Raw genomic sequence first — 25,159 nt, forward strand, 5'->3', positions numbered from 1 at the left:
GCCTCAATGTCTAAACTCTGTGTTCAGTGGTCTTGATAATGTCTGAAAAGCAATAAGAAGCAATAATGGCTACAGTTTGTGTTCAAGGACAGTACTAACACAGAGGTGGAGATTGCTATGATCTGACCAAGCCATGACCCCAAGGATTTTTCTCTCCTTTTAATAATGATAAAATGATTAAAATGTCTCCAAATGAATAAACTTTCAATAACATTTCCAACTTAAAAAGAGGGCAGACTGTACAAGATTGTCAATACAAAGATTGCTGGTAACATTTTTTTTTTGTATTTTCAAACAGCGGATACAAATATAAGAATGGCAATGTACTTGATATATACTACATAGCTTACATGGCATCCATAGGAACAAAATCACATCAACAGTTTGTATTTTGGATCAAAATAGGTTCTGAAAAATGCCTGATTTGATGAAAATATTATACATTATTTTTTGCTTACCAAAATAAATTAAATATACATGACTTCTATTTAAAATCTATATAGAATTACTAAAGCTTTATATTTTGTGGTTAAATTTGACTCTAGTCCTCATAGGCATTACCATGGTCCTGTACTCCTCCATGAATAGTGAAACGCAGTTGTAAGGAACACTTGAACATTTTTAGAATATCTTCTGCTAATGCTATTTAAATCAGACCACTCAGGATAAGTGCGGATCCGAGATAGCGGATCTTAAACTTGGCAGTCCATTCAGCATTGACACATCGAGAGTCCAGACATTAAAACAGAGGCAGGCTAAGCTTTGATAGGCTCTCAGTCTTTGACACTTCCTGCCTGTCACACCGATCACTCCTTAGCCAACCTCCCAACTCCTCGCAATGGCAGTCCCAGGTGTCGGCTTTGGAGCAAGCTCCCTTTACTTTCTTTGCCAAACCTCCCAAAGCCACCAGCAGGATGGCAACACTCTGGCAGTCGAAGGCAAACCTCGTAGTATTCCAACTGGCATTGATAGTGGTCAGGGTTTCCATAAACATTTCCAAAAAACACATGAACAAACAGGGTGAGTAGAACAAACACACAGAGAAGCAGAAGGGGCCACCTGAGAAAACAAGAGCGAATCAAGCCCTTGGGGATATTCCGATCAAAGCCCCCTCAAGATCCACCAAAGGTGGGTGCGAAAGGAAGACAGGGACGTGAAGCAGTCCACACCAGAGTTTGGCAGGAGGCAAAATGAGTCGTGATTGGGTGATGCAGAGGCCCCTTTAACCCCGCCCACGTGCACATCCATGTAAATATAACTTGAAGCAAATAAGTGCAAAACAGGGATTTGCAGCAGATAGTGGCAGTACCATGACCCTCACAAAGGCCTTCCCTGTTTCAATCAGATGCCTTTTCTGAGCTACAAATGGAGCTGAAAATGCCATAATTCAGAAGTAGCATTTTCAAGTTCATTTGCTGTGAAATGCAACCCAGTAAAATGGGGTCCGTTTCTGATGGTTCCTTCCAAAATCACGTGACCCTGTAAGGGCAGAGCAACTGGAAGCTTATGGCGGCGAGCATGTGCGCAGCTCAGCCATCCTCTTCTCACTTTCACTGTGTTCACAAACTCGTTCACCAACTGGCCGTGAAGTGTGGGAGATGTGTACATGCCCAGCCATTCTTCTTCATCCCATGGCAGTGAAGGCCTAAACCCAGTTAATACAGCAATATAATCATCTGGCCCCAGATGAAGGTCAGCTGCACCATGGGTGAAACGCACATCAGCTCCAGGTTCTCCTTTTGGTCCGTTCCACATGGAGGGAGATTACGATTGACACTGAGCTACAGAGAGACACTAGAAGGCAAAGCAGGACCGATCCAGGCAGCTGCCAGGGTAACGCACACAGGTAACACTCCCCAGCCATCAGGGTGATGCACACAGGTAACGCTCCCCAGCCGCCAGGGTAAGGCACACAGCTGCCAGGGTAACACACACACAGGTAAAACAATTTCCCTTCACTGTGTCCCCCAGTCTCTCTCTCTCACACAGAGGACTGCCTTCCCTGAAATGATCAGTTGTCCTCGCCTCGCATGATGGGATATGGAACTGGGGTCATGGCAGCAACAGGCTGGTGTCTGAGATACCTGGCTTTTGGGGGAGGGATGCGTGTGGGGCAGGGCAGGGGTACAGAGGGTGGGGCTTTGAAGGAGGATGGGATGGGGTCAGAGGGGGTGGGCAGGCAGCCAGGGCCTGGGGCTAACACTGGTAATGGATGTGCTGGTGCTGGTGGACCTTGCCGTCCACATGCGAGTGGGTGTGAGTGTGGATGTCTGTGTAGAGCTTGGGGTACATTTTGGGTGCAAGGGTGGAGCCACCCTGGCTGAGCAGGAGCTGCTGCTGAGCCAGGTAGTCCTCATAGCTGATAGAGCCCATGCAGTCTTTGTCCTGCCCAGGGGGTGGGAGGGTGCGTTCGCGGGGTGGCTGGCGGTGAGCAGGTGGCACAGCCTGGGCGGACACCACTGTCGGTGGGGAGCACTGCTTCTTAGACTGGCACAACCACAGCAGCACCGTGCCAAGGATGAAGACCACACCTGCGGGGATTCCAATGATCACGGGCCAAGGGAGGCTGCTGGAGGTCGGGGTGAGCACAGGTGTGCTGGGCGGCTTGGGGTCTGAGGGACAGAGGGAGGGAGGGAGAGGGTCAGCTATAGTTCATCAAAGGAAAACGACTAAAGGACAGTACACATACAATACAAAGTGACTGGGTTTAGCAGAAGAGGGCTCCTACATTATAACAGACTGAAGGTTTTCCACAGCAGAAAATATACCCATCCACTGACTGCATTATAGCGCAGGTTAACCCACTCCCTGACTGTGTATTATAGCGCAGGCTAACCCACTCCCTGACTGTGTATTATAGTGCAGGTTAACCCACTCCCTGACTGTGCATTATAGTGCAGGTTAACCCACTCCCTGACTGTGTATTATAGTGCAGGCTAACCCACTCCCTGACTGTGTGTTACGGTGCAGACTAACCTACTCCCTGACTGTGCGTTACGGTGCAGGCTAACCCACTCCCTGATTGTGTATTATAGTGCAGGCTAACCCACTCCCTGACTGTGTATGATAGCGCAGGCTAACCCACTCCCTGATTGTGCATTACAGTGCATGCTAACCCAATCTCTGAATGCGCATTATAGTGACGCAAACCCATCCACTCACCTCTGCAACAAATGCACAGGTTAACCTACTAAATGCACAGGCTAGCCCCCCTCCAAGAAACAAGCTACCTCTGTAAGAATCAGGCCTGCTTGTCAAATCTGTGAGAGAGACACAGCTCTTTTTTGCACATGTGATGCAGGCGGGGGACCCTGCCCTACCTGGGGGTGGTGCCAGGGGTGTAGCTGGAGACTGGAGGAAAGGCCTACCTGGCAGCACTGTGAGGAACGCGCTTCGGAAGCTGTAGCCCATGGTGTTGGCTCCCAGGCAGATGTACATGCCGGCGTCTTCCGCCTTGGCGCGAGTGATGAGCAGCTTGTTGAGGTAGGAGCCGTCGGGCCGGGACCACACTTCACCCGTGGGCAGCACCACAAAGCGGTGGTCGCCCACCTCAATGGTGGAGTTGTACTTGCTCTCGTCTCCCGGCTCCACACGCTTCAGCCACTGGATGACGGGCTTGACATCACTCCGCACCTTGCACTGGAAGGACGTGGTGCCGCCATAGTCCACTGTAGTGTTCACTGGGTGGGTGCCAGTCAGGATGGGCTTGGAGTTTGTCCGCTCTGCAACAACACCGAGCAGAGAGCTTTACCAATGAGCACATTTACCCCAGCTTCACTCTCACACTAGCTCCAAACCTACTGTAATGTGTGTCAGCGCTGCAGAGGGTGCTGTTGTTGAACTACTGTGATTGGTTAGTTGATTTGATAGGCAGGGGCACTACTGACCAGGTGGGTGGTGTAGAACTGCATGTACTCAGACTCTTGAGCGATGACCAATTGAAATGTATATGACCAATTAAACTTTAAATGATGCAACAACTTCAAAATGTGATCCATAAAACCAAATCAAGGACCAATGCCATGCTTTTTCACTCAATACATTATCTCTTCTTTTTTTGTTTTCGAAGTGCAAAGACAGCAAAGAATTTGATTGCTTACAAAAGAATGCACAATTAAGCATATATTAGCTGTTCAAGGTAAGTGGTGATGTCTGCAGTTGGCTTATGAGTGGATGAGTTGAACAGAATCAAAGGCTATACATGCCTAACAGTTACTACTCAAAGTATCTAACTGGTGGCTTAAATACATTTTTCCAAAAAGAACACAGACTGGAATGAACACAGACTGGAATAAGATTTTAGTCAGAGCTTAGGCCTCACAAAGATTCAGAAAAAGCAACAGCATATGCTTTCAAATAGAATCACCCTGAGCGCTTGTTCCTCAAGAGCAGGTTAGTGTCTGTCACAGACAAACTGTTCCTCTGCTGCTGCAAAGATCTCGCTCCCTGAAGGCGGAAGGAAGGGAGCTATCTGAGGCTTCTGCACATGTGCGTGAGTACTCGAGTCCAACGGCATTATCTCCCACCGCCCGCCTGGGTTCTGGCGGACAGAAGGATGCACCCCTGTCTGACAGTGGGATGTGGCCTAATACACTTCCCATCTATTAGCGTGAACACGTGTTCACCAAGTCGGCTCACAGCTGTGCACTGATGGGAAGCAGATGGGCCTGTGGAGTGGATGAAGATCTCGCCTCAGAGCGGAGTCATCCCCCCACCAACCCCCCCAACCCCCTGAACCCCCCCACAGCACCCCATTCCAGCTCCCTCCAAAATGCGCCCTCGCTAAATGAATGATTCAGCCAGCACTGTCGCACGTGTTTCAAAAGCTGCAATGCACTGACTTGGACAGTGGGTATTTTCATGATGAGCAGGAGAATCTGGAGTACGGGTGATTCTGAAGCAGCTGCATTTAAACTTCTTTCTCCCTCCTGAAAGAAGCTGACACAGACACACACAGGGAGGCAAGCGCAGACCCATGTGCACACATTGCCAAATTCCAACACACAGCAGACAGACACAAACACATACAAACACAACCACAACACAGACACACACAGATACGGTCCAGAGAGCCATGCCCCCCCCCCAAAAAGCCATTCCCTACTCACGTATGACTTCCACTTTGTAGGTGGCGTTGATCTCACCAGCACGGTTGGACACGCGGCAGGTGTACTTGCCACTGTGCTCGGGCGTCAGGTTCTTCAGGCTCAGGGTCCACTTGTTCTTGCGGCCCTCACCCACCTCCTGCGGGGTGAGCGGCCTGCTATCCTTCAGCCACACAATGTCGGGCCGCGGGTTCCCACTGGCCGTGCACTTCAGCCGGATCGAGCTGCCCACAGGGCGCGCGATCACACGTTTCCGCATCTTGGCAGGCTGGGTGAAACGTGGGCGCACTGCGGGGGGCAGAAGGAGAATCCGATAATTTGGGGGGTGGGGGGATGGGGGGCTCTTACACCTGTCCAACAGTATTGCCTGACTGTAAGTAGGTCAAATGCAATACACAGCAGCCTTAAAATCAAACACTTTCATCCCGATCATAAAGGTGGCAATCTGGGAGTCTTGATCATACTCGTCTATATAACTGGGGGAGAATTGTGAAAGCATGAATGTGCTGTTATAAAGCATGTCTAATTTAATAAATAGTGAAGCAATTAATTAAAAAACACAGTGCTCTCACAGGATTCTGCTGATTTCCTAGAACTGCAATGTTTCAAGAATTTATACTGAGACATATTAGTGCCGGTATCAACAACGATTAAGGCCAGCTACCTGTCAGGGATAATCTCTCACAGAGTAAAGAACAATGCGCAAAATATGGCAATACTGGAAACCTAGATTAATACATAAAAATGTATCAGTTCCAAAATATCTAAATGATTATACTTAATTATAGAGAGCTAGTTTTGCTTGTGAGCCAAAGAGCAAGTTGTCTCAGACCTTCTATTATTGATGCTCCTCTGCAATAACATGGGTAGGAGACCTCTCAATTACACCGTTGCCATTGCCAGAGACCTTTAAGTGCCAGAGGAAGATCTGGCCAGACTGATGGCTAAAATGGTAATATATACTGTGTGTGTGTGTATATATATATATATATATATAGAGCGCATATGTACCTTGTTTTGACACGTTTCAAACACATTCATTATATTTTTTATTTTGCCATAAATGCCTGTTTTGTGAATATGGCACAAATCCATCCAGCATGTGAAAGTCAAACGCTGATTCGCTTCCTGGAGAGCATGAGAGGGGCAGTACACACACACTGCATGGTGGCGATGCTCACTGTCCCACAGAGACGCCACCCCCAGTGGGAGTGAGAGCTCAGTGGTGCTAAAATAAAAGCAGCGGGCAGCCTTTGATCAGCCCAAACCTTCGGTGGCATTCAGCAGGGATGGGGGCCACGTGCTTTGCGGGTCGAGAGGAAGGCCAGGCGCTTCAGAGGCCGAGCCCTCCTGCTGCACTACACTGAAATAGCATGCCCTTCTGCCTGTCAAAGTGCATTACCAAAGCAAACACCACTCCAGCTGGCCACTAAGGGGGGGTGGGGAAGGTGACCCTACATTTAACCCATCCTCTGCCACCTGGGCTATCACTGAGAACCCAGATCCCCCCTGATAAGGAGCTCTGCTTGTGCTGCTCTCATCCGCATTTGTGTTCTGTGTGACTCGTGTCCTTTTTCTTTTAGGATAATCATTAATTACTCTTCCTCTCAGAGACAACTGCTTAAAACTAGCTTCTTTTTTGTCTTGTTTTTAGAACATGCTGGTCCATATGTACCAATCTTTGTGACCGTGTGTACGCACAATCCCACGATTTGTGTACGGAGGTTTTCGTCAGAGTTACCAAACACCACGTTCGCCTAATTGTCTTCATAAATCTGAGCGTAAATCAAATTATTGTGAGATTACGTGCACATGAATGTGCTTAACGTCCTCTCCAATTGTTCTTATGTGGACCGAGACATGCCTTTAATTAGTCGAATTAGTATATTAAAGATCCCAGGTAAATCTGAGTGAAATTCAGAGACTGATGCTGAGGATCAATGGCAGGACGTAAGAAAAGAAATTATTCGGACACAGAGATAGAGGTGATGGTTGATGAAGTGGAGAGGAGAAAAATGTCCTTTTTGGAGGCCAGACTAGCGGCATTTCAAATCGACGGAAAAATGTGGAGTGGCTCAAAGTGCTGACTGCTATGAATGCAGTTTCACCAGAGGTGCGTACGGTGGAGGAGGTGAAAAAGAAGTGGTCGGATTTTAAACCTGAGTGTCCTCACACCATTTAGGGAATCTAAGCACACGGAACGTAGGTCTACAAGACGCAAAATAATAGAATTTATGAACGACTCTAATCACTGAGAGATGACTGCTAAAATCAACAAAATAATAGGCAACAATGTCAGGGTCGTTAAGTAAAAAAAACAAAGATAATCAGATCGTTTTGTCTGTCCTTCTGCTCATGCCATGCAGCTCTCTCGCCCTCTCTCTCTCCCTCTCTGTCGTTGACGAAACTTCACTTCCCTGTGTCGTTTCCAGCGAGTATTCCAACGTTTCCAATATTTTTGTTGTTTGTGCTACTTTTCTATAGGGTATATAAAACGTAACCTGGAGGGGGCAGAAAATACGCAAGAGGGGGCAAAGCCCCCTCGTGGCACCGGGTGCGGAGACACTGGTTCTGTGTGCGCTTATTTGTTTTTTGGCCTCTCTTTTAATACTGGCTTCACCACTGCTGTGAAATAAATGTATTATTTGATTTCGAAACAGTAGTCTTGTGTTGTTGTTATTTAGCCTTTCAGAGGCTACTGCATGGTTAAATCAATGAATTTCTTTAAACCTATCACCAGACCAATTTTAGGTGGTGACCTGGAAATCTTCCCCAAATACTCCTATTTCTTTTTTTTTTTTTTTGCAATTCTCTTTTTATTATGATTTTACATGGTTACATTTATAAAATTCATAATTGAGAATTTAACTCCATAGAACAATAATACTGGGGTGTATATCTGCGATTCTAAAAACAAAACCACCGGTACAAAAGGGTTGACTGGAAATAAAATAAAAAGGGTGGGGAATGGATATAAATCCAAACCTTAAACAAATGATGGTCGAACCTGTTTAACATATCTAATCCATTTTTCCCATCTTCTCAAAAATAGATCCCGCTGCAATCTTATAGCAAAAGTAATTCTTTCCATCTTAAAAATGTCATAAATTATATCAAACCATTCATCCACTGCTGGTTTTTCTAGTTTAAGCCACTTCCTTGTTATGGCTTTTCTAAAAGCAGCACTCAAAATCTGAAATAAGTATTTGTCATTAACGGAGACATTTTCTGATGGTATAACTCCTAAATATAATGTCACAAACTCAAAAGGAATGTTTGTCTGGAATACTTTTTGCAGAATGTTATAGACCTCCTGCCAGAAAGGGAACAATATTGAACAAGACCAGAATATGTGAAAATGATTTGCCTCGAGGCTTCCACACTGTCTCCAACATTTAGATGAATTAGTGTGATGTCTTTTTTGAGCTGGAGTGATAAAAAATCTGATAAGGTTTTTCCAACAAAACTCTCTCCATAGTGTTGAATTTGAGGTTTTCCATTGTATCTCACATAAATGTTCCCAATCTTCTTCATTTAGGACTAGATTTCCTTCCCTCTCCCATTTCTGTTTTACTTGCAGCGGACTATCTTTCATTTTTTGTAATCCCCTATAGAGTCTTGAGATGGTTTTTTGGCCTGAGCCTGAACCATATGCATCCATAAAAACTTTTAACAAAATATTATCCCCTTGCTCTTGTTTGATCTCTTTCCTTATTTTCTCAATATAATGACGAATCTGTAGGAATCTATAGAAGTCATCATTATTTAGCCCAAATTGTCTCTTTAGATTTTGAAAACTGTTCACTGACCCTTTACACAAGAAAGTACAATATGCTGTTAATCCATGAGTTTTCCAACCCTTAAATCTTGCATCCAAATTTTTGGGCATGAAATCTGGATCATATGCACACCATCTCAAAACTTTTATCGCCTCTTTCAAATGATTTTTATCTATTATCCTATTCCACAACTTAACTGGTAAAGCAATCCAGGTGTTTCCCAGATCAGTTAGCTTATTCATCAACCCCTTATCCCCTATTGCCGCTTGTATTGGGAACTCTGCTGATATAGCCCCTTCTAACTCCCTCCATCTGGCATTATATTCTGGATTGCACCAGCACACTAACGGTCTCAGTTGAGCTGCAATATAATAGTCTTTTAAACACGGGAGCGCAACCCCCCCCTTATTCTTTGCTAACTGTAAACTCTGGTATTTGATTCTTGGTCGACGCCCCTGCCAAATGTACCGCGAGATGAGTTTATCCCACTCCTTGAACTGTTGATCTGATATATCTAGTGGAAGCGATTGAAAGAGATACAATAATCTCGGCAGAATAACCATTTTGACAGATTCAATACGAGAACCGAAATTAAGAAATGGTATTAAATCCCATCTCCTTATGTCTTCCCTAATTTTATTATTCAGGGGAGAACATTAAGTGAGAACAGTTTTGACAAGTCCTTTGGTATATTCACCCCCAGATATCTCATGGATTCAGCTTCCCAACTTAAATTATACATTTTCTTCACATTTTCGGAGGGACTGTAATTAAAGCTGAGAATCTGTGTTTTTGAAATATTCAACTTATATCCAGAAAAAGATCCATATTGATCCAGAAGTAAAAACAACTGTACAAGAGATTGTTCTGGACTGGATAACTGTATCAATATATCATCTGCAAACAAGGAAATCTTTTGTTCTCCTCCTTTCATACATATTCCTTTAATGTCTTTATTCTGTATAATCCACTGACTCAGGGGTTCAATAAAAATCGCAAATAAAAGGGGGCTAATTGGACAGCCCTGCCTTGTTCCACGTTCCAGTGAAAAAGGGTTTGAAACTACTCCATTTATTTTAATTCTAGCCCTTGGGTTATCATATAGAGCTTGTATTGTCTTAATAAAGGAGTTGTGAAAACCAAACTCATCCAGGACTCTAAACAAAAAAGACCAATTCACACAATCAAATGCTTTTTCTGCGTCTAGCCCTACCAATACTGCTTCTAAATCCTGTTCGGTTATATGGCTTATTACATGTAGGGTCCGTCTGATGTTATCTTGGGTTTGTCTTTGACGAATAAAACCCGTCTGGTCAAGGCTAATGATTTGTGGCAAGAGTCCTTCTATTCGCTTGGCAAGTATATATGTAAAAATCTTATAGTCCTGGTTTAACACACTGACCGGTCTATAATTACTGCATTCAGATTTATCCTTCCCCTCTTTTGGAATAAGCGATATTACTGCTTCTCTCCAGGAGGGGGGTATTATATTCCTTTTAAGGACCCAATTAAAGGTAGACTGCAACACAGGGATCAATGAATCTCCCATCACCCGATACCATTCTGAAGGAAACCCATCTGGGCCAGGGGCCTTACCTGATTTGAGATGGGTGATGGCTGCTCTAATTTCTTTCTCTGTTACTTCTACTGTAAGTTGATTACTTTGCTCACCTGTCATTTTAGGAAGGTTAATTTTTCCAAAGAATTCTTCCATTTTTACTCTATCAACATAGGGTTGAGAGTATAATCTTTGAAAATATGATTCAAAACTATTTTGTATCTCTTCCAATTTATAGTGCATTAAATTAGTCATCAGGTTCTTAATTTTATGGATTGAATTCTCCGCCTGTTGCTTTTTCAGCCTATAAGCTAACAATTTACTGGCTTTCCCTCCTCCTACGTAATACTTCTGTTTTGTAAATATTAACTTTTTTTGTATATCTCTTGTATAGATCTCATCTATTTCATTCTTTTTCTTCTTAAGTACTTCTTTAATTTTCTCATCATTTGTGTCTTTATGTTTTTGTTCTAACTGTTTTAATTCTGCTTGCAGCTGATCTAGCTCTTTTAGCCTAGCTCTTTTTAGGTGAGAACTGTATCCAATTATCTTACCCCTCAGCACTGCTTTACATGCATCCCACAATATCGGAGGTGTAACTTCACCATTGTCATTCTGTTCCAAAAACTCAGTAATATCCTTCTTAATTTGGTCCTTCATATGATTCAATATATGGATGTTTAATCTCCATAAGGTATTTCTCCTGTATTGTTCGAGATTTAGTTTTAAATATACAGGGCTATGGTCCGAAAGGTCCATAATCCCTATGCTGCAATCTCTGACCCTGTGTAAATCTTTACCAAAGATTAAAAAGTAATCAATCCTCGAGTATAACAAGTGTGGATTAGAAAAGTATGTATAATCTCTCTTTAAAGGATTCAATTCTCTCCATACATCTACTAAACCAATATCCTTAATTGCTAAATTAATCCTCTTGTTCAGGTGACTGGGCTGAACTATCTGTATTTTTGAAGAGTCAAGTTTAGGGCTTAATCTAATATTGAAATCCCCCCCACAAATTAAAACACCTTGGGATTCTGCTATTATCAAATCAAATATTTGTCTAAAAAAACTCCAATCAGAATTAGGGGGAGCATATATATTCAGTAAAGTTATCAACAAACCGTTTAAGTTCCCTCTCAAAAATACATATCTTCCTTCTGTGTCCTTCTTTTCAAATAGGGACTCAAAACAAGTTTTACTGGAAATTAATATTGCCACCCCTCTCCTACGGCCATTTGGATATGATGATGAAAACTGATACTTAAAGCCCATTCTTTTTAATTTAGCATGCTCTGTATCTGAAAGATGGGTTTCTTGCAAAAACGCCACCTCAACATTATCTCGTTTCAGTTTGGTCAAAATCTTACTTCTCTTGACAGGATTGGCTAGGCCATTGACATTATAAGTTGCTATTTTAAATACTTGCATCTAGTGTCTATTCTTGAAAAGAAAAACAAAGAAAACCCTCTCGTACCAAACCCAAATATTCATCATTAACTACATGTATCACAGGCCACACCCCAAAAGCTGCAAAAAACGGCAGCAAAACATGCCCCTTAATGGGGAACAATACATTAAACACAGTAACACTTAAAAAAAAGGCTTCCAATAGTGAGGTCTTCATCTCGACCCTTATTAAGCCCTGGTGATAAGAGGGCCTTGAGGGAAATCCTCCCTCACCGACCGGTGTGTGAGGGCCCTCAGTCATTTGCCGTCCTTTATATATATTAGTGTTCATCTAGTTCCATGACAAAGGAAAACAAAAATCCCGACCATTACAGAATGTTCTTAATTATAGCCAATGAAATGTTCCTGTTATGTTCATTACTTGTTTGCAGTCTGTCCTTCCTTTACTGATGGCAAATACTCCTATTTCATATTATGGCCATGATGAACAAACACATGGAAAAGGTAAGGTAGGGAATTGTTCGCATCTAGTCAAAACGCCCCTATATTGCCACCTGCAGGATGAAAAAAATGCAGATATAGGCATAGCAGGATGATAATCTACTGTTTTACTATATAAAAAGATTTGCCCCCTCACCATTTTTAACTGCCCCCTCAGTCACTTTATCCTGGCGCCTGGACCTGGCGCGATAACACTCATCAATGATTGACACAAGACCCATTTACTTGCATCACTGTTAGTTCCACTTGGTGTCGCCAATCTGCAAATTACAAATTTTATGCGTACACCACCTCGAGACCATGCGCAGAGGTACGCATGTTTTCTCGGGAAGTATCTTTTCATAAATACCGTTTTATGTGTAGAAAAGTGCTCAGCACGATTTTAGTGCGTACGCACTGTTGATACATGTGGCCCGCGCACTGCTTTCCTGTCCCTTGAATTTGGCTGGGGTTGCAATGACTGTAGCATCTTACCTAGCTTCCCTGAGAGATCGTCTACGCCATACTCCGCGTCCCCTCCATCACCCATCCCAGGACCATTCCTCCCAGAGCTGGAGTCATCTGGGAAGAGAGAGTCAGAGAGAGTGAGCAAAGGGGTCACAGCAAGAGAGTGTCAGAGGAAGAGAGAGGTGGCAAGAGAGTCTGAGAGAGAGACAGCAAGGGACAATTAAGAGTCACAGACAGAGGACCAGAGAGGGAATCCAAGGGATGAACACAGAGTCAGATTGAGTCACACAAAGAGACAGAGGGGGGCACTACCTAGTGTCACTTAGGGACAAGGGGTGACAGAGTGCAGCACCTTTAGGAACTGTAGACAAAAGCCCAGGTAGCACTGCGAGCACCAGGGGGAATGTGGCTGCCAGGCCTGTGACAGCGAAGCTGTTATAGAGGATATCACATGACTCCCGAGCATAAAAACTGCCTGATTTATGGGGCTAATCTGAGCCAAACTGATCCACTATATGTTTTGCACCAAAACGGTTCAACATGCACAGTGTCTTCAGAGGGGCAGTCCCCCTTGCACACAAGAACTAGAATTTGCGGGTCATTAACCCGTGCATTGCTTTGACTTGAGAGACATTAGTACATTGCTTTGACTCACGAGTCATTAATCAGTAAATTGCTTTGACTCATATATGACGCAATTAACCAGTGCACTACCTACTGATGATTTTCTTATGCCAGCACTTCATTTTTAATACGTGAGGATCCAGAAGCCTTGCAGAAAAGCTGGGAAAGCATAATGTCAGCACAGATTCCAGAGAACATTTCACATCAGCAATGTTCTCACTGACTTCCTGCACAGTCTCAGTGCTGTTTTTGGCTGGTGTGGAACCAAGTGCAGGGCAGATTGCTCCCTCCCTCTCTTAAACTGAAAACAAACCAGTCACAGATGTATATAGAAACAACATTATCCATAATACTCACAGCTTGTTTTATCTCCTGCTGTTTCCTAAATCCTGAGTACAGGTTCTAACACTCACATACTGGATACAATGCCACACCTTTAAATGTGTTCACTCTGCTCACACAATGAACACAGATCTCAGGTTAAAGAACATTACCCGTTCACGCAGGGGCCAGATGAGGGGGATTTGGAGCTGGCGGGCCCTTTGAAGAGGGCAGCTTGTGTTTGATCTGGCACCGCGGTTTCAGCTCTCTGGTGGAGCAGGGGTGCTGTAAAGAGGCTTGTCCCGTCCCAGGGATCTGCGATCTTCATGACTGCCCCCCACCCCCCCAATCCCAGCCTCCCTTCTGCTGGAATCAGCGCTCGTCTTATTCCAGGCCTCTGTCCCGCAAAAGTCTGCTCCCCTTCCCTGCTTACAGAGGCAGCACCCCCACGTGAAAGCAGAGCGCCCGGGGTGGCTTTCTATTCCTCCCCCACTGCCCCCTTGAAATGCCAGGCCTGCCAGAAGGCCGTGGTTCACACATCCACCTGGTGAGTGGTGGAGGACGAGGCCCAGTGGCGTGAAAGCTCCCAGAAAGTGAGCCAGTGCTGTGCGGCCAAACAGATCTCCCATGCCCTGCTGTCTGAGCAACCCCTGCACATGTGCTTCTGCTCCCCCTCCCACAGGGTGGGACAGCGTGGGGCTGAGAGAGCGGGGCTAAGAAAGGCAGAGCGGAGTGGGTCTGAGAGGGGTGGGCTGGGGAGGGCGGGGCTGAGAGGGGCGGGGCAGGTGCCCAGAGATGCCCGTTTCAAGTATCAAGGCACCCTTAGTAAGAAAGTCAACAAGGTACAACTGAATGTGGCATTGCCATGTATGTAAACATGCATGCCTTACATTACAATATAAATTATTGCCAATTTCACATGCGCAATTTCAATCAGTTGTTGTTGGTGATGTATCACAGTACATAAAATTAAACTACAAATTTGTAATGTGCGCAGTCCATTTTGGAGTCTATATTTTAACAGCACTTATGCACTGGTGCAAGACAGGGAATTGGAGCTATCTGTTGGAGGGGAGGTCCTCCCTACCCCTGCTTTTCATGTGAGATTTGCCTCGTTATTTTGTTACTGGCTCTTGCAGCAAACAACCTCATGGTGGGGGCGGCACCATATCTGCTCTGGCTAGGGCTGCAACTAATGACTATTTTGATAGCCGAATAATCTATCGATATAATAATATTCAATTCAATTCAATTTATTTTTATTTGTATAGCGCTTTTTACAACACAAGTTGTCACAAAGCAGCTTTACATTGTTCCCAGGCCTGAGACCCCCTGAGAACAAGCCTAAGGCAACAGTGGCAAGGAAAAACTCCCTATCAGGAAGAAACCTTGAGCAGAACCAGGCTCAGAGGGGGAGCCCATCTGCTTCTGGCCGGCACTGGGCAGATAGAGTTAAAGACAAGATAATAGACTATTCGGATTATGAATCGCACAATTAGGCTACTCAATGGCTCTTATTCATCTATCGGCTTTTAAATTTAGCTTGAGGTTGTTTTAGGCATATGCAAACTAACAATAAAGACAATAAAGATGAGAACTTCATTCAAAAATATGTTTTTTAATGAATGGTTACTAGGACTAATTCAGTGAGGGCAGTTGCTTGCTGGGGAGCACAACTCTACTTGCTCTGAAGAAAACCATCCATGGTAGCATTACAAGATCCAACAAACCCATATCTCCTTCGAATTAATTTGAATGCAACCCACATTGGGCACGCATGCATAAACACGAGTTGTAGAAATCTTCCACGATTTAGAAAGCATCAAATTCTCCGGTGTTCTCTAAACTTGTGCAGCAATACTATCTCCAGCCATAAATGTCGCCATGACAATGATGCAACGTTTAAGCAGAGAATTTCTAAATAGCAAATGGGCTCTGGTTTAACTTGTAAAATTAGGGCACATTTGGAATGTGAACAGGATCGTTGTGAATAATAGGTTATTATTTGTTACACTGTATGTTCAAAGTCATTAATAATTCATTGATCAAGAGAAAATGTATTTCAAAATAGAAAATGTTACAGCTCATAACATGAAGGCTTTTAACATTAACATTAGCTATGCTAGCTAGCTAACTAACTTAACGAGATGAGTCTTCATCATCCACAGAGTCAACGTGCCACCTCTTCAGATGCTTGAGCATAACTGATGTGCTCCCATGCCAGGCAAGGTCAGGTCAATTGCAAATGTTGCAATTCACAACCTATACTATACTATCATCACAGCCAATTATACAGTTTGTAAAGTTAAACTATACTGTAATCACATCCAGTCCTACAGTCAGTCCTAAGCCAGTCCTAAACTATTCAGACCAGTGAACTGCAATCACAGCCAACTGTGAAGCTAAGCTGTCCTTTAATCACAGCCAGATCTGAGTTCGATTATGAGTTATGAGCCTCTGAGATATGATTACATTAGTGACTACATCCACACAAAGGATGAATCACACAGGAGAGCTGACAGATTCACTGCCCACGCTGAATTACAGCCAGCCACAAGAATTTGCCTTGACTGAGTCTGCCTTTTCAGGTGAATCTGAGGCCACTTTGTCCCCATTTGCTGCTGTCAACATCCCACCGGAACCTGGTGACAGAGGCTTTAATTCCTGGCCTTTCTGTGTTGGGATATAATCAGTGGTTTTGTTCCTCTGCTATAGTGAAATGATCTCAGACTGGGACAGAGGCAGGGTCTCATGCGTAACTCACTGGCCATAACTCGAACCAAGCCATCTGGTGAGCGCCAGTGCTCTCCCTGACCCCGCTCTGCCCCTGCCCCAGCCAGCAGGCAGCACTAAGGAGACACAGGCATCCATAGCAGGGAGAGGGCAGTGTGTGCTTTAATTTCAGCTCAGTAGAGGGAATGAAGGCTGTGCTAGCATAGCGTAACACAGCATAGCATGGCCGGGTTCCACAAGCTTTGAAGTCCAAGCCGTGCCAGTAAACACCCCCCCCCCCCCCCCCCACCACCACCAAAACCATGCTCCCTCTTTTACGTGATCCAGCTTTGCATAAATAAATAGGGTGACCTTTGACCCTGCAGTCTGAGACCAGAGAGCACTTCAAAGCCCTGGGAGAGATGATGTGATCAGCATGCATCATTAGCACAGCCACTGAGTAGAGGGGAGGGGAGAAAGAGAGAGAGGAGAAAAAAGCAAGGAACAGAGCAGAACAGAGATTCAAATAGAATAGAGAGAGAGAGCAATCTTAGTAGTGTAGGGCATGGCTATAAGTTAGACAGCAGTGTAGAGCATGGCTGTGGTAGCAAGGTGCTGCATTTATAACTTTGGTAATTCAGGCTAGACAATGTCCTGCCATCTCCTTCGCTTTGCACCCAAGCCACAAATAGCCAGTGTCATCTGTTACAGTCCATCTGACCTGATCTTTCCAAAACAGCACTAACAAATCCACAGGCCTTAAACACAAGCCCTCCAGAATATGCACAAGAAATGCTATATTATATACACCCAGTGGCCAGACAAACATGGTGAGCTCTCTCAGGTTGCGTCAGAGCAGTGACTGCACCTCTAAGGCTTTGGGCAGCAAGGCACCAAGCTCAGAGCTGCAACCTGCGTCTTACCTGAGCTGCCCCTGAAAAAGTCTGCGCAGCTGTGTAAATATGGGTCATCACACTCTGAGTTTCTGCAAACACAGCTTACTGTGCTGCTGTAGTGCTACAGAGTGACACCGTTTACCCACTTCAGAATGATTAACTGAACAGCAGCATGCTACATTAACACACACCACTACCGCAGCATGGCCTTTATTATAATCTACAATACATGTGCATAGAAACAACAGCATTGTGTTCTGTCTAATAGTGCCTGTTGTTCTTGTGAAACGCTATCACCCTGGGAGCTTTGTGATACAACTGCAAACACAGGGAACACGACAGAGCTCAGAAAGACAACTACAGACAAACTGAAAAGAACAAGTAGGGCAAGCACTATTCCAAATGTTATCTTTCTGTACATAATGTACATTACACACTTACACACAGAGGAATAAAGCCTGTATCAGAACATTTACTTAGTTCTGAGAAATAGGAGCTATGAGCTGAAGAATTGATCATTTTCCACAGAGGAGCTCTATGAGGTGGGCTACTGAGGGGTGACCTTGCTTGCTCATATCCTCATTTGCGCTTGAACTGATCTGAGCAGCTTCATCTCATAAAACCACTCTCCCTCTCACCGTCTCTGTGCCCCTCCCTCCCCCTCTCTCTCTCCCCCTCTCCCTCCCTCCCTCTGACTCAGAGCCAAACTCTGCTGAGAGAAAGCAGGGAAGATTTAGAGGAGCCTTATAACATGGGCCTGCAGACTGACCCTGCGTGAAGGATTTCCTTTTCTTATTTAGGGATTACCAGCACTGAGTGCAGCTGGGCTTTGTGGGCTGTGCACGACTACAGTGTGGTACAGAGGACAGGGAACTGCGCAGGGCTGTGGTGTGGCGCAAAGGACAGGGAACTGCGCAGGGCTGTGGTGTGGTACAGGGGACAGGGAACTGCATAGGGCTGTGTTGTGGCACAGAGGACAGGGAACTGCGCAGGTCTGTGATGTGGTACAGAGGACAGGGAACTGCGCAGGGCTGTGGTGTGATGCAAAGGACAGGGAACTGCGTAGGGCTGTGGTGTGGCACAGAGGACAGGGAACTGCGCAGGGCTGTGGTGTGGCACAGAGGACAGGGAACTGCATGGGGCTGTGGTGTGGTGCAGAGGACAGGGAACTGCGCAGGGCTGTGGTGTGACACAGAGGACAGGCAACTGCGCAGGGCTGTGATGTGATGCAAAGGACAGGAGACCGTGCAGGGCCATAGTGTGGGATCACACTACAGCCCTGGAGTGTGTCAGTGTTCTATTCAGGTGGGTGCTGAACATAAATAACCTCAAAAGAAGCTCTCTGTGAGCCACAACTGAGGAGGCTCTGTGACAGAGAGCTTGCTTGTCTCTTGACTGCTTTTGCCACTGCAAAGACAATGCTCTGTTCATGTATGGCCAGTAGAGGGTGATACTCTTCTCACAGCACAGTTCAAACTGAGCCGAGCTCCCTCTCCAGAAGACACAACACTAACACGTACCTGCGAGGTTAAAAACCCACAAACAGTCACACACCATTTCCTTGAGGACACATGACAATTGTTTTTTTTGTGCAGGAATTCTTTAAATATCCTAAGAGAGAGTGCCTTTGGCCCTTTAGCTATATAAATATAAACTATAAATGACTCAACACATTTAGCGGTTAACGTGAGTCTCACACTCTCAATGTCGGGGATGCGGTTCCTGTTTAGCACTGTGATGTGGCAGTTCTACAGCTTTGCACGGTGCCAGTGTTCCAGCGACCACTCCCCTTGCTCCAGCCGGACTGGCTGCATTAACTTGGACTGCAATGACAACACTCTAGATTTTTCTGCACCTCAAAAACGGTAATGTGGAAAATGAGTGCTTGAAAGTGACGTACATCACCACCGATCTTAGTAGGATTAATGCTTTCAGTTTAAAAATAAAAAACATCAAGAAACCAGTCTGGTAGCTACAGCCATTATTTGTTTACAGATGGAAGATCAGATTTAGGAAAAGAATGCATTTAGAATGCATGTGAATATAACTCAGCTGTATGTAAACATGTTTAAGACAGAAAATGGCTTGGCTTGCTCTCCCCTGTCTCTGTGTGGAACATGTGATTAGCAAGCATACTGATTGGCCTGATTGAATGTAAATGTAATGATTGGCCAAGTGCCTGAATGGTCAGGCCTCTAACTGGCCAGGCCCCTGACTGCAGTCTCTTGAGAGGTCAGAGTTCTGGTTTGTTTTGCTCCTGGTGAGGGGACTGGAAAGGCAGGGCTGGTTGAGTTTCAGCTGCTGCGGACAGAAGGTGACAGAATGTGCCTGGTTAAAAGTCATCTGTATGGTGCATCCCTGAAAAAACACTCCTCTGTTATCCCTCAGGGGACTGGCATCCCCTGCTTGCATCATCCTGAGGTGTGCCTGCTGAGCCTCTGCAGTCCCGTCACCTTGGAGACATGGCTCCAGCGCTGTGGCTTTGTGGCACTGATAAACTGCAGTCTGTAGGCGTCACTTTCCCATAATGCAAGGTGGCCCTTCCGGAAACCATTGTCCCAGCCAAGGCTGGAGAGCGGGGGCCAGAAAGCAGGCAGCTGCAGCAGAGCCAGTCCCACAGAGGGACAGCAGTGTTTGCGCAGTCCCGCAGAGGGACAGCAGTGTCTGCACAGTTCTGCAGAGGGACAGAAGTGTCTGCACAGTCCTGCAGGGGGACAGCAGTGTCTGCGCAGTCCTGCAGAGGGACAGCAGTGTCTGCCCTATCCCGCAGAGGGACAGCAGTGTCTGCCCTGTCCTGCAGAGGGACTGCAGTGTCTGCGCAGTTCTGCAGAGGGACAGCAGTGTCTGCACAGTCCTGCAGAGGAATAACAGTAACATCTTTTCCACCAACGTGAACTAGGTGCTAGTTCTGCTTCAACTTACAAACCTTTTAAGAACCCATTTGCTTTTCCACAGGCGTAAATGATTATGCTTGTGAAACACCATAGATTGTCTGCAGTTTGTGTGCTTGCGAAAGCTACCACGTGAGATTGTTTAATTAACAAGGATGGCATTTATCGATTTAAATTACGTTAAATGCTCGTGGCACATCACAGCTTTTGTGAGGTCTGTGTTCTAAACGTTACTGATCATTGCACTCAACCTAACCTAAAAGTTTATTCTCAATAATTTAAATCAATTTAACTAAATTTAGACAATCTGCGGTGTTTTGCTAGCTTGCAGCTGCCACAGCTAGCTCATGAGCTGCCACTGCACGCTAGCGGGAACAAACAACAACAACAAAACCAAAAGAACAGTGCTTCAAAAAAACAAACATGTCCACTACGCTTTATACAATGTTAGCCTTTTGTGAAGCCAAATGTTAAGTGACATTGGTAGGTGAGTCGATGGCAATGTTAGAAAGTAGCATGCTAATGTTAGCTACTGTTACCAAGGTTGCGGTAGTTGGCTAGCTAGCTGTTGGTCAGCTAACATTACCCAGGCAAGCATACCTGTGGCTACTAATTTCTCACATCAATGATACGAACGTCAAACGTAACATAGATGTGAGAAATTAGTAGCTATGCTTGCTTGGGTAATGTTAGCTGACCAACAGCTAGCTAGCTAGCCATCAAAGTTATGTTCGTAACATTGATGTGAGAAATTAAACTCACTAAACAGCTCACTCACTAAACAGCTAAGAAATACATAGCTGGCTGGCAACAAGGCGAAACATTTGAAAAATAAAACTCTGGTTTTCTTCTTCTTTTTAGGCAGACTAAATGCTCACTTGCTCTGTGTTTTTTTTTTTTTTTTTATTTTTTTTAATGGCGGTCACAAAGTTTTAGTTGGTCACGATAATCCCGCCCCCAGCCCCTGATGTAGCGGTTCTTTGTTCTAGACCAGCAAAGTGTTGGTGCTGCTCTCGAACCAGTTTTCCTGGCCGAGAGCCGGTTCTTTGGCTGTCAAAACGCGAAGAACTGGTTTGAGATTAGGCACCGGCTCCGAACCAGCCCTCGAACTGCCTTGGTGGAAAAAGGGCAAGTGTCCGCCCTCTCCTGCAGAGGGACAGCAGTGTCTGCCCTGTCCTGCAGTGGGAGCTTTCACGCCTCACTTTCTAAAACTTGCAGTAAGATGCCAAATGCCACAGCAATGGTCTGCAGTGAAACATTATTACTGCCGATCCCCATTACACCAGCAACATAGAGTGACTCTGCTGAGCCAAGGCCTACCAGAAACACAGAATGGACATGTTTTTTCCTCTGCTTCATCCAAATATAAAAGGCTGTATAAAAAGCTGTTTTTGCACCCGTATTGCAGAATACAGTGGACATATTCCTGAAGAAACCTATGCTGGCAATACCACTGCAACAACAGCAGTGAGATGAGGGCAGCCCATGCAGGGGGAGGTTTTTAAACCTGGAGCAGGCAGGCTAGGGCAGGCACAGGAAGGCTTAGAGTTAGTGTTAGCATTAGCTAACTGCCAGGGCCCCTCTCTGAGCTTCAACCGGAAGGCACTCTCCAGTCCCTGGAAAGAGCAGTTGCTGTGTCTGGCCTTGTTCACACCTAATTAGCTGCAAATAAAATATGAGTCTATGTTTCCTGATGCAGCCACTGCACAGGTGATCTGATTACTCTGGACTTTCCTGCTGAGCATGAGGATGTAATAAGTTACATGATCATACGGTCAATCGCAGAGTAATCGCTCTCAGATCCAGAACACTGGGATCCAGGGCCTCTGGGAATAGAGCTGGGGTTGGGGTGTGGCTTAGGTGGTTTAGGTTCACCCCCAGAGCAGTTGGCTGCACTGTGCTCTAGTAGCCAATCCCTCTCTAGAGATGTCATCTGCCCCCTCCCAACCAGCCACCAGAGCAGACTCCCTCCCTACCTTGCCAACACTGCCCCTGGCGGACTGGCTGAATAATAGCAAGCGCAATAATAATAGCTCTCAAGAGTGCCCCAGATAAGAGAGACAAATTTCCTTGCATCTCTCTCTTTGGCTCTCTCTCTCACTGTCCCAGGACCACAGCTGTTTTAATGTAACTCTATCTCACATCAAAGAGAGGACAGGGCTTTGCCGAATTAACATATCCCACATACTGACCGCTCCAGCGCCGCCTTTGAAACTCAACCCCACCCCGCCCCACACCCCCCACACCAGCGTTCTGTCCTGTTGCCTTTTCAAATGTTTACATAAAAGAAAGGCAAAGGGGGGTGGGGGGGGGGGGGGGTTGGGGTTTCAGCAATGTGGTCTGAGAAGTGGATCCAAGTCCAGCCCTACCCAGTGGCATCTGCATTGGGGAACAGGTGAACGCAGGAATCTCTCTTCCAATCGGAAGGGCGGAAAAATGCACACTCTCAAAAAATGTGTTACCCCACCAGCCGTGGCCCAACTCGTCCCCTCCAACAGACGCAAGGGATTATGAGCCTTGACCGGAAAGCATAGGCCTTGCAGTTCACCTTTCTGCTTTTCTCTGACCTTTTCTAAAACAAGTGGACAGTCATTTCCTGGCCATCTTCCGCTAGTGTAATGAAAGCATAGAAAAATAGCACTGAAAGACTTAAGTAAACAGGAGGTAGCTTAAAGGCAATGAAGATGGTGGATTTCACATTTCTGCCCTTGCCAAACAGACGCACTCTGCAGCAGTTCTCACTCTCTGGTAGCGGTAAAGATGGCTGTGAAAAATGGGCTGTAATCGCTTTGTTTTTTGTTTATTTTCTACTCAATACCCCATACCACAATGACTACTCAGAGTCTTGGTTCTCTTTAGTAAGTAATGGTGCAACACATGTATCTTGTATGCATACTTAAAACAAAAAAAAAATGACCATGACCAGTGAGTCCATAGGAGAAGCCAGTGCATTCTGGGAGAAAGCCAGCTCTGAGGTGACCAGCATCCGGACTCCCATCCACTCGTCCCTCCCACCTGCCTTGGACCGGCCCCAGAGCCTGCCATGGTGACGGTAAGCGGATCCACTCACAGCTCCCCTGTGTTATTTGTGATCAACGCAGTGCTCAGTATGGTGTTACATATCACCCTCATTATCCTCACCCACTCGGCCAGTGCTGCCCCCTTTTGGCTGGAGTCCAGGTGACAGGTACAGCATGTCCTTGCCACGTGTGTGGGGTTTTTTTCCTTCTTCGCTAACAGTTTGGCAGCTCTGCCTGCCAGAGAGTCTCTAAACAGCAGGTGAAGGAGTATCTCACTAGTGAGTCCACATATGGCCCATGAGAGCCAGAATGGCCATGCACAAGGACGACATACTTTAAAATGCTACCCACAGAAATGCACTTTTATTTATTACTTTGTTAATACTGGACACCAGGGACATTACGTGGAGCTGTTTTTATGCAGAATCACACAAACACATGCAAATAAAAGTGAAAAACATTCCAAGACGCTGGGTAAAAACAGAATGGTACTGCTTGGGTTCTGAGGGGTGGGGGCAGGCAAGCAGGCCTGCATGTTCCTACACTATCTCCTTGAGGAAGGATGTGTCCGAGCGCTCCTGACGCACGTCTGCCAAGGCCTTTCATTGTAACATAAACATTTCCGCTTGGCCAAAACCATGTTTTTCCTCAGCTGTGTCTCAAAACATGGCACGGAGTAAAGCAGGAGGGGCCAGACACTCTTCTTGTCCTTACCAAAGCCCATCCAGGAGAACTGCAGAAAGTGATCCGTTCTGCGTGTTGACATGTTGCTATCATTTTCAAACGTGGCGTCCCGACAGACCGGGCTGCTGCCTGATACCGAGGCGCCGGGGAGCAATACTATGTTTGTGTAGTGGCTGAGCATGTGATAGCAGAGCCCAGCTCTGTGCTGCAGCTATATGTAAGGCTAGAAACTGGCTCTGCTAAGGGAGGACTTTGTATCAGAAAGTGTGAGGAAAACTTCGTAATTCTCTGCACAATAAAATCGCTGTCGAACCCAAACGCCAAAAACAAAGCTCTTTGTTTCACAGAAACAAAAACCAAAAACCTGTGCAGAAAACCTAATAAATCTAATTTCCGCTCTCCAAAATTACTGCTGAATCCAAAAGGTTTCCCACAACTGAAAATGATCTGCTGAATTACACCTGTCGGGCAGAACCAGAACAATGCCTTCCAAAGTAAAATGCAGCAAATGTGTCTGTGTGAAATGTGGGCTAGGTCTCTGTGCTGCTGCTAAGCCAAACATTTTCCCTTACCCCTAAACCTGCATCTTTAAACAGCAGAAGGCAACTTTTCAGTTAGATAAGTAAGGGGGCAGCAGGGTTTGCAAATATGTGCTTACGTTACTTGGTTATTAACATAGACAGCGAGTTTTGGGGTTTTTCTGTAATGCCATATGTTCTCTTTAATCCTATTCCCCACCCCACCATCTTAAACCCTTAAAAACAGCAACATAATGCATACCTTGTGGACATACCATTAGTAACTAGCTATGGGTTACTAATGGTATGTCCACAAGTGGGCTGTTACAGGTACAAAATTAACAGGGCGTACGTTTGTGTGTATGTTGTTAGTTTTTGGTAACATTTACATCAAAATCTTCAAGAAAGAGCGAGAAATAAAACAGGGGGACCAAACTACTCTTTGGCTGAAGAATTGCAGCCATTAATGGCAGCCTCCAGGATCGGCCATAGCAATGAATGGCTGTCGCCATGTCAGCGTTTCTAATCAAACATAAAAGTGCAGTCCCCCCCCTCCCCAACAGAACCTAGGGAACTAGTCAATGGGCTCGTTTAGCAGGAGCACGTTCACCAGGCACACAACGAAACGGAGGGACAATAGGCAGTCCTGTCTTCACCGTCAATCAAAGCGCTCCTTGGTAGCTGATAGAGTCT

General features: G+C 45.5%; 1 protein-coding gene across 1 annotated transcript in view; it reads right to left on the minus strand.

Moving 5' to 3' along the window:
• Nucleotides 1-237: 237 nt before the first annotated feature.
• The window catches only part of fgfrl1a (fibroblast growth factor receptor like 1a), a 92,938-nt gene continuing 68,016 nt past the window's right edge, over nt 238-25,159 (minus strand). The window contains exons 4-7 of the mRNA XM_036551494.1: nt 12,828-12,914; nt 5,109-5,393; nt 3,369-3,722; nt 238-2,612 (exon numbers count right to left, since the gene is read on the minus strand). Coding sequence (XP_036407387.1) covers nt 2,197-2,612; nt 3,369-3,722; nt 5,109-5,393; nt 12,828-12,914 — 1,142 coding nt within the window. The 3' untranslated portion in view covers nt 238-2,196. The remainder of the gene's footprint in view (nt 2,613-3,368; nt 3,723-5,108; nt 5,394-12,827; nt 12,915-25,159) is intronic.

Source organism: Megalops cyprinoides, chromosome 18, assembly GCF_013368585.1.
Source record: "Megalops cyprinoides isolate fMegCyp1 chromosome 18, fMegCyp1.pri, whole genome shotgun sequence".
NCBI lineage: Eukaryota > Metazoa > Chordata > Actinopteri > Elopiformes > Megalopidae > Megalops > Megalops cyprinoides.